At 40.1% G+C, this 8,359-nt stretch overlaps 1 protein-coding gene across 1 annotated transcript in view; it reads left to right on the top strand.

The window, feature by feature from the left end:
• LOC111226953 overlaps positions 1 to 1,897 on the top strand; it is an 8,315-nt gene extending 6,418 nt beyond the window's left edge. The window contains exons 4-6 of the mRNA XM_022752285.1: positions 385 to 489; positions 658 to 686; positions 1,184 to 1,897. Of these exons, the coding sequence (XP_022608006.1) occupies positions 385 to 489; positions 658 to 686; positions 1,184 to 1,303 (254 nt within the window). The 3' untranslated portion in view covers positions 1,304 to 1,897. The remainder of the gene's footprint in view (positions 1 to 384; positions 490 to 657; positions 687 to 1,183) is intronic.
• Positions 1,898 to 8,359: the final 6,462 nt, after the last annotated feature.

Here is an 8,359-nt window from a genome sequence, read left to right as displayed (position 1 = left end):
GATAAATACCTGTGACTACTGCAGAGTAATTTGACCCAGCTGTGAATGTTGATTGTTCCCTTTTCCATTGCTGACAAAAGCCTGATGTTAGCGGGTCTTAGCAGGTTTTTTGACCGATGGCTTTTGTCAAATTTTAGTCAAATTACATGATATTTTCTTGTAGAAAGTAAGATCAATTTTTAAGTGTGTGTGAAGGTAAGATAATTATAAAATGCTGTGGTATCCATCCCTCTATCCAATTCAATAAAATGACATTCATTTTAGTTTGTTGAAAACATAAATCTCATGATGACACTGACAGGAAGTCTCAAAGTAAAGTTTACAAGTTCTCATGCCAGTATAGGAAAAAAAAGAAGCATGTTATATATTACTTTTCTTTTCCAGAGGCTGATGGAGTAACCAAGCTGATGAACGTGATCCTGGGTGTTCTGACTGGTTTCCTTGTGATCATCATCGGCCTTGTTCTTAAATTCACGAAACCTTGGGCAGGTACTTAACAAAAATTGCATGTTTGATTTACAGATTATTGTTTTTATACATTCTGCAATAATGTGTGTCAGCGTGATGAAAAACTACAAAACTGCTTTTGGCCAAAATGTAATGACATCAAACTTAAAAGAAAATGAACTGATGAGCTGCATTCTTTCTTAAATTCAGCTGTCATTGAGGAACCACAGCGACGTAAGGTAAAACAAGAGTTATCATTTATTGTTATGATTTAATACATTAAAGGAGCTATTTGTAAGTTTTGCTTTTTCTACATAACCAGCGTTAGCATTAACAGTTGTTTACTTATCAGTCTAGAAGAAACGTTGTGAGTTCAGCATCAAACTTCAGTACTTTACTCACCAAGAGCTGTCTCCAGCGGTGGAAAGCAACACCAATGTTAACTCTATCACATCTTTTCTTCTACTGAAGTTAGCACGCTAACCAGCTAGCCCCGGCCCGTTTTGTCACTTCCAGTAGCAACTCACTGTATCTGCTCTGAAGACGAGGCGCTGTTCAGAGGGCTTATCATAGCCTCTTGTATTATAAAGACAACAATCACCACCCCACCCGCTCCTGGCAGGAAACCACATTTGGCAGCAGAGAAAACTTAAGAATAGCCCCTTTAAAAGTGGGAGAATGTCGACGTGATTATGATTTTTTCGGCCTGTGTAACTGTGTGGACTCTTATTGACAGAGTCTGGACTCGAAAGTGAACGATGCAGCACTGAGTGTGTATTCACGAACGATGAGAAACGGGAGGCCTGCATCAGAGAGAGAAGTGGAGACTCGTGTTTTTTACTGTGCCAGCAGATAGACTCAGAGTGGATCTGATTCTTTTATCATGTTTCTGTGCTTTTCTTCTCATGTCTCTCTCTCACTCTGTCTTCCTAAATTACTGAGACAGCACAGTGTAGGCTGAGCTACAGTTGTTCCGATACGTTGTCGGTTAGCCAAAGTAACCTGTGTTATGGGTGATAACATGGTTAGTTCCCTACTTGCCTATACATATGGGACAGATGTGTAATGATAACGCTTATTCAATATTCTGATAAGAGTCAAACTGTCTCAGTAAGAGGGCAACATGTGCAGTATACAAAGCTTTAATTTCTTTTAATAGGGGCAGCACTAGTGTTAGGACAACTATTGTAGGAATTGTTATCTATGCCTACATTTATTAATTTATTTAGTCAAATTAGACATTACAAAAAATAATTAATATGGCATTCAACAATGACAGCAATCAGTGCCATACAGCCGTTATGGTAAATTCAGGTTTTGATATTGGGAAGGAAAAAACGGTATCGGAACATCTCTAGTCTGAGCTCGACCAAAATGAAAATCAGGAGCCCTGTGGAGTCAGAGTTCTGTATGAATGAAGTCAGAAATGAAGCAGTGAATCCTGGGTGACTTTCCCTGTCAAATAGACGCAGTGATCAAGTTCCACATTTCTATAAACACTGTGGCAAAACATCAATGTAAAAACTGGATATTTTAACTGTGATATTAATGTTCTACATGTCTGAATTAAAAACTAAAATTTACCCAAAGAAGAATGATTGTTGTATTGATGGTTGCACACATCACATACCCAGAGTTCCACGGTGCACTGTGGTTACAAGAAGCACTGTGTGCATTAGTGAGATATCTATGTGCGTCTTCACACTTCTGACAAACTCACACCAATAGTTTATCTTCACAATGTGTATTAACGTGTATGAACTTGTGAAAACACGCCTGAAGCAACTTGACACTTGTACAGCCTCAAATGAAACCGTTCACTCTGCTCGAAACTGTAGAGATTTAACACATGACACACCACAGCAAAACTACAACAGGTGCAGGTCCCATCCATCTCCACTGTGACGGTTCACTGTCTTCTCAATGCTACTGCAGGTTACTTAACAAGGACTACTTAACCGCTTCATAGACTATATGCATTCTCCGTAGGTTTCAGTGCGGTGGCCCGAGAGCTCAACGCACTGCAACTTAAGAAAACACATGCAAATAGACAAAACAAGCAAATTCAGAAAACATCATCAATACCACAACACATGTTCTGCAAATACACACAACACATGCAAGTGTAGAAACGGGCTGCAAGTAGCACAGACGACAATAAACCTGGCTGGGATGCACAAGTTGTTTAATGCTTTGTGACTTTTAAAGTTAAAAGCATTTTATAAAAAGTGCATCCCAGCTGGGTTCATCACTTTTTTACATCCCTTGGAAACAACAACCGTGTCCCAGCCAGGTTCATCACTTTTTTTATGTCCCTGTTAACACTTCCGTGGTCATTTGTGCTACTTGCAGCATTTTTAACTCATTGGTTGTGTTGTGAGTATTTGCAACAGATGTGTTTGTCAAATTGATGATGTTTTCTGAATTTGCACATGTTTTTCTTAAGTTTCAGTGCGCTGATTTCTTAGGGCCACCGTCCTTCAGACCTTTATGTTTGCTCCCCTTCTACTGTCGGTGCCCACATACACAGTATTTTAATGCAGCCAAATTCCCAATAAAGCTGTTCTCATTTACATTTTTTTCCTTTCTATTGTCAGACCAGTGAAACAAGACACAGGGGAGAGAGTGAAACGAGAGAGAAAGAGAAAAAGGCATCTGTTGTATCTCATCCCCGGGTGGGTGCTCCTGTCAAACTGTCAGGGCCTCCATTGCCAGTGTTTGTGGTCTGAGGTGTTACAGCAGGGGAAGGGTTGAACATTAGCGGGTTCACCCAGGTGTTGTGTTTACATCAAGACTGATGGGAGCCGAGCTGATAAATACCTGTGACTACTGCAGAGTAATTTGACCCAGCTGTGAATGTTGATTGTTCCCTTTTCCATTGCTGACAAAAGCCTGATGTTAGCGGGTCTTAGCAGGTTTTTTGACCGATGGCTTTTGTCAAATTTTAGTCAAATTACATGATATTTTCTTGTAGAAGAGTAAGATCAATTTTTAAGTGTGTGTGAAGGTAAGATAATTATAAAATGCTGTGGTATCCATCCCTATTTTTGGTACCGATGTCGAATAGAATCACGAATTTCTATTTCAAAAACATCACAATTTCTGTCGTATTTATCACATGTCACATGAGAGCGCACTGTGATCACAGAAACATTGTCTCTACCATCGGCTTGTGGTGTGAGCTTTCCCTCCTCACCTCTCTTCCTTTTTGCCCTACACAAAAACAACACAATTAAAAATTTCCATGGTGATGTAGACATGTTTGAGTAGTTATGTGAGCACGGTGTAACATACATAATTGTCAACTGGCAGGACCAGTCTGGGAACTGCTGGGAGTGGAGCGTCCTCTCCTTCTCTGCCTCCTGCATGGTACTTGGCCTGCTCCTCCTTCGACATCGACTTCCACTGCGGACGCACGACGACACACTGTCAGCAACACAACAGCAGCACACACTACACACAACTACAGCGCCTTGGTGCAAAAACACAAGCATGACAACATGTTAACGGAAAACACACAGATCCACGTGAATAGGTGCAGTGGTATTGTTCAAAATAAAATGCTGGAAATCCTGTTTAAATGTAGACTTGTTTTCCGGGTCACATGACAGGAAATATAAATCATTCTGTTTCAAGAAAGAATGATATATATTAAAGAATAAAATTCACTGCAGGAAACTGGACGAAGTGTCTCAAATCACACAGAGCAAAGCACTTACCCTCTGTCCAATGACAGTATTCACTGTCGCGTTATTGTTGTTGTTCAGCTCTGCAACAACCTTCGCCTCTGCTCCTTCCTGAAGAGCATGAAGGCGTTGGGCGGCTTCTTGATGTATGGCCGGCTTCATCCTGCTGGATCTCACTCTTTCTCTTTCTGTGGGAAAGCATGGAAGAAGCACAATAATAGTTGAAGAGATAAAAGTTGGCGGTGTCTCGATCGACAGATAACAGACACTCGAAGCTGCAAAAAATGACACATAAGGTGACTGTCATTTGACTTTCGCTGTGGTCATGAAATCATGAGCCGGTCAGGCTGACTTACAGTGACATGGAGGTGTTCGGTGAAGGAGCACCAGGAAAACGGGAGGGAATCCTCTGCAGGAAATCCGTACACCAACTCTCCGTTCCTACATGAATACAGCAGACAGATACATTAGACAGCAGACGAAGTGCGTTTGAAGACACAGACAGAGCTGACAGATGTGTGTGGATGTGTGTGTGTGTGTGTGTGTGTGTGTTGTGTGTGTGTGTGTGTGTTGGTTATAGTGAAAATATGACAGTAACGCCCATGTGTAATGTGTTATCAACAATAACAGCAGCAATGATAGCAGCACTGTAATAATAATAAAAATAATAATAATAATAATAATAATTCTTGTTTTCAAAATCCAAGTTACAAAGTGATTCAGGGCAGCAAAATGAAACAAGTCCATAAAATCATCAGGTTTAAAGAGATACAATCTGGTGTATGAAAACCAGTCGGTAAATACAACAGAGAAAGAATATTTTAAAGGAGAATAAACAGTTAAAACTCAAGGAAAATCTGGAAAGACTCTCCAATAAAAGAAATTGCTGAGTCTGCTGATTTCTTTCCAAGTCGTGGGGCCCTGACTGCAAACATTGGGGCCTCTGGAACAGATAAAAGACCTCTGCCCAAGGATCTCAAAGTATGTACCAGCACGTAAGGTAGTAAAAGGTCCAAGATAAAGTAGGGAGAGAGGCCTCAAAAAGCCTTAAAGTCATCAGTAAGAGCTTAGTATCAGTTCTAAAACATACTGGGAGCCAGGATAAAGAGGCTAAAACAGGAGTGATTCTAGTAGAAAACCTTGCAGCTGAGTTCTGTACAGTTTGGGACGATCAGTAGGTTTCCGGCTCAGGCAAGTAAAAAGGCAGTTGTAGTAATCCAGACATGATGAGATGAAGGCGTGTAGGATGGTCTCTGTGTCTTTAAAGTTGAAATAAATTCTGTTTTTGAAATATCTATAAGACGATAAAAAACCATGATTGCACAAGCTTCATGGTCAAACTTAAACTACTATCAAACCAGATGCCAAGATTCCCTGCAACATGGCTTGATATGTTCCACCAGGCAACCAGCAGAGGCAGAATGTGTCTCACCATGTGCTGATACTGTTTGAGTTCAGCTGAAGAAAACATCACATCATCAAAGGCTGGCATTGAGTGAGCTCAGCCTTCCAGGGTCTGTGGGTTTAACAGGCAGGTACATCTGTGTATCATCAGTATAACAAGGGGAAGCATGTATGAAGAAAATCAAATTTGGTCCCAACACCAATCCCTGAGGCATACCATACTTACTAGAAGAAAGTGAAGAGAGAGTCGTTCACAGAGACACAGAACTCCTCTTTGACACGAAAGTTGAAAACCATCCTAAAGCTGCACCAGATAGACCCAGGGCCTCAGTCTGTTCAACAGGATGCTGCGACAGATCGTGTCAGAGAAAACAACCAAGAAAGGAACCAAAATAAAGAATCATTTACAGGAATCTCACCTAAGTATATTACACTGAAAATCAGACATCCACTTGTTTAAAATCCACAAAAATACAGTCCAGAGTCTGATAAATCCACTTGTTTGATTTGAGAAAGAGGGTGGAGGTGTTGGAGCTCATTTCAAATTATATCCATCACAGTATGAACGTTGCTGCGAGACCCGGTCATAACAGACGTCCACAGTCTGAGACTGAGATACTGAGACAGAGATCCAGCCTGAAACAAACAGCAGACACAACAAGAGTTTTATCTCTGAGTGTATAATGTAACAGTTACTGGAATAAAGCAACAGCAACAATTCATTCAGCTCTAATGTGGAAGTTTAAAACTCTGGTGGGTCAGAGTCACCATAGATCTAAATGTAATAGAGTAATTGAGTGTCAGTACTCACTGAAGCTGCAGAGAAGTAAAGCTGTTATCAAGGTGAAGGTCTTCATGGTGTGTACGACTGCAGCGCTGCAATGTCTCTAACTGAACTGTGTAGTGAGGGTGATGTCAGTATAAAGAGGAGGGGTGGTTTTTTTTGTTGTTTTTTTCCTGTTTTGCTCAAATTGCTGATGCTGACATGCACAGAAAAGTTTACAGGAAAGAGAAGTTGAGCTACCTTACATTTGTCTTTTTCCTCTTCATGTTATTTGACAAAACAAATAGTTTATTTTTTATTTTTAGTCACTATTATGTATAAGCTAAATATCAAAACCTTTATGCAAGATTGTCAGATCTCATCCCTCCTTCCAAAATAAAAATACACATAACTTTTGTTTGTCTTGACAGTGAAAATGACCTCAAATATCAGACAGCTCACCACTGAAAAACAGCAGCCAAGCCACAGATGTTAAGATAGTAGTCTACATGTTTATGCTAAGACTGATTAAAATGCCTTATGTATATAGGTGTACATAAGATGCAGTGGGAAACAAGTGCTTCCAAATATTTCAAATATTCTGATGCAAGTAACATTAAGAGGCTTCGATAAATACTGTCACTTTTTGTGAGTGAGGAACTTTTGACAGTGTACGCTCTCAAGGAGAGAGAGAACCACAGAGGGGGACATGAAGAAAAGCATCCTTCCTCTTTATGGTGAAAACACAGCCTTCCTGGACTCATTTCAGTTAGAAGCCCTGCAAAGTTTCAGTCATACACACAATGATGAACTTAAGCTTGATAACACCTCTCATTCTCTGCATCCTCAGTAAGTACCAGAACTGAATTAATCTTTGTGCTAATTTTACTATTGTATGTTTAACTCATTTTAAATGAAACACATTTACTTATTATGTTCTTGGTGACTTTTATTAAGAGCTATTTTTCACGTTGTTTAAAATACCTAAATCTATTGTTGTGTCTGCTGTTTGTTTCAGGCTGGATCTCTGTCTCAGTGTCTGAGTTTCAGACTCTGAGGGGCCGACCAGGTGAAGAAGTCACAATGTTGATCTCCAACATTTCCAAATTCGACTCTGTGACATTCTGGTTCAGGCAGATCAACAAAACCAAGGTCCGCTGCGTCTCAGTTATGATCAAATCTGACAGCGCAGCAGATTTCTGTGATGGATATAATAATGGAAATTTTGAAATGAGATCAAACATCTCCAACCTCTTTCTCAAAATCAAACAAGTGGATTTATCAGACTCTGGACTGTATGTCTGTGGATTCTACACAAGTGGCCGTCCGATTTTCAGTGTAATAGATTTACATGTTGAAGGTAAGACTGCTGCAAAGTCTTGTTTTTCTATTGTACCTGTTCATCATTCATGTACGGTTATGACCTTAATACATTTGTACATTCGTACCTATCTTCTTATGGTTCTTGAAACATGGTACAAATGTTAACATGAGGCAAATCAGTCATAACAAAATCAAAACTAAATTAATTTTCATTTCATTAAAAGGTGGTGGTGACGTGATGAACATGGGCTCTAAAGGTAATTTTTTCCTACAGAATTCTGCCATTGTGTAAGTTGTCAATCATTTCAGGTAAAACTGTAAAGCTACATTATACCCTTTATCACTCCAAATAAGCGGGTTAAAACAGGTTTTTTGAACGCTAATAAAAAGCTGAATGAGCCCTTTTCGACTACCAGTTGAATCTGCCTTTCTGTTCAGACTGAGGACACGCATAACAGCAGAGAGTGGTATCATCACATGCAGTTACAGAGCACACACGCAGACACAGGGGAGAGAGTGAAACGAGAGAGAAAGAGAAAAAGGCATCTGTCGTATCTCATCCACTGGTGGGTGCTCCTGTCAAACTGTCAGGGCCTCCATGGGAGCACTTCGATCTGTGATTGTGTGTGTTTTTTTTTTTTGTTTTTTTATTATTTAATGGCTGCAGCTCACTCTTTCATCCTCGCACACAGTGTAGCTGCAAGCACAGTGCTGGAGCCGAGCCGATAAATACCCA

This window comes from Seriola dumerili, unplaced genomic scaffold (assembly GCF_002260705.1).
Source record: "Seriola dumerili isolate Sdu_G_001 unplaced genomic scaffold, Sdu_1.0 BDQW01000167.1, whole genome shotgun sequence".
NCBI lineage: Eukaryota > Metazoa > Chordata > Actinopteri > Carangiformes > Carangidae > Seriola > Seriola dumerili.
Note: the sequence above shows the minus strand (reverse complement) of the source record. Positions and strands in the feature narration are given on the sequence as shown.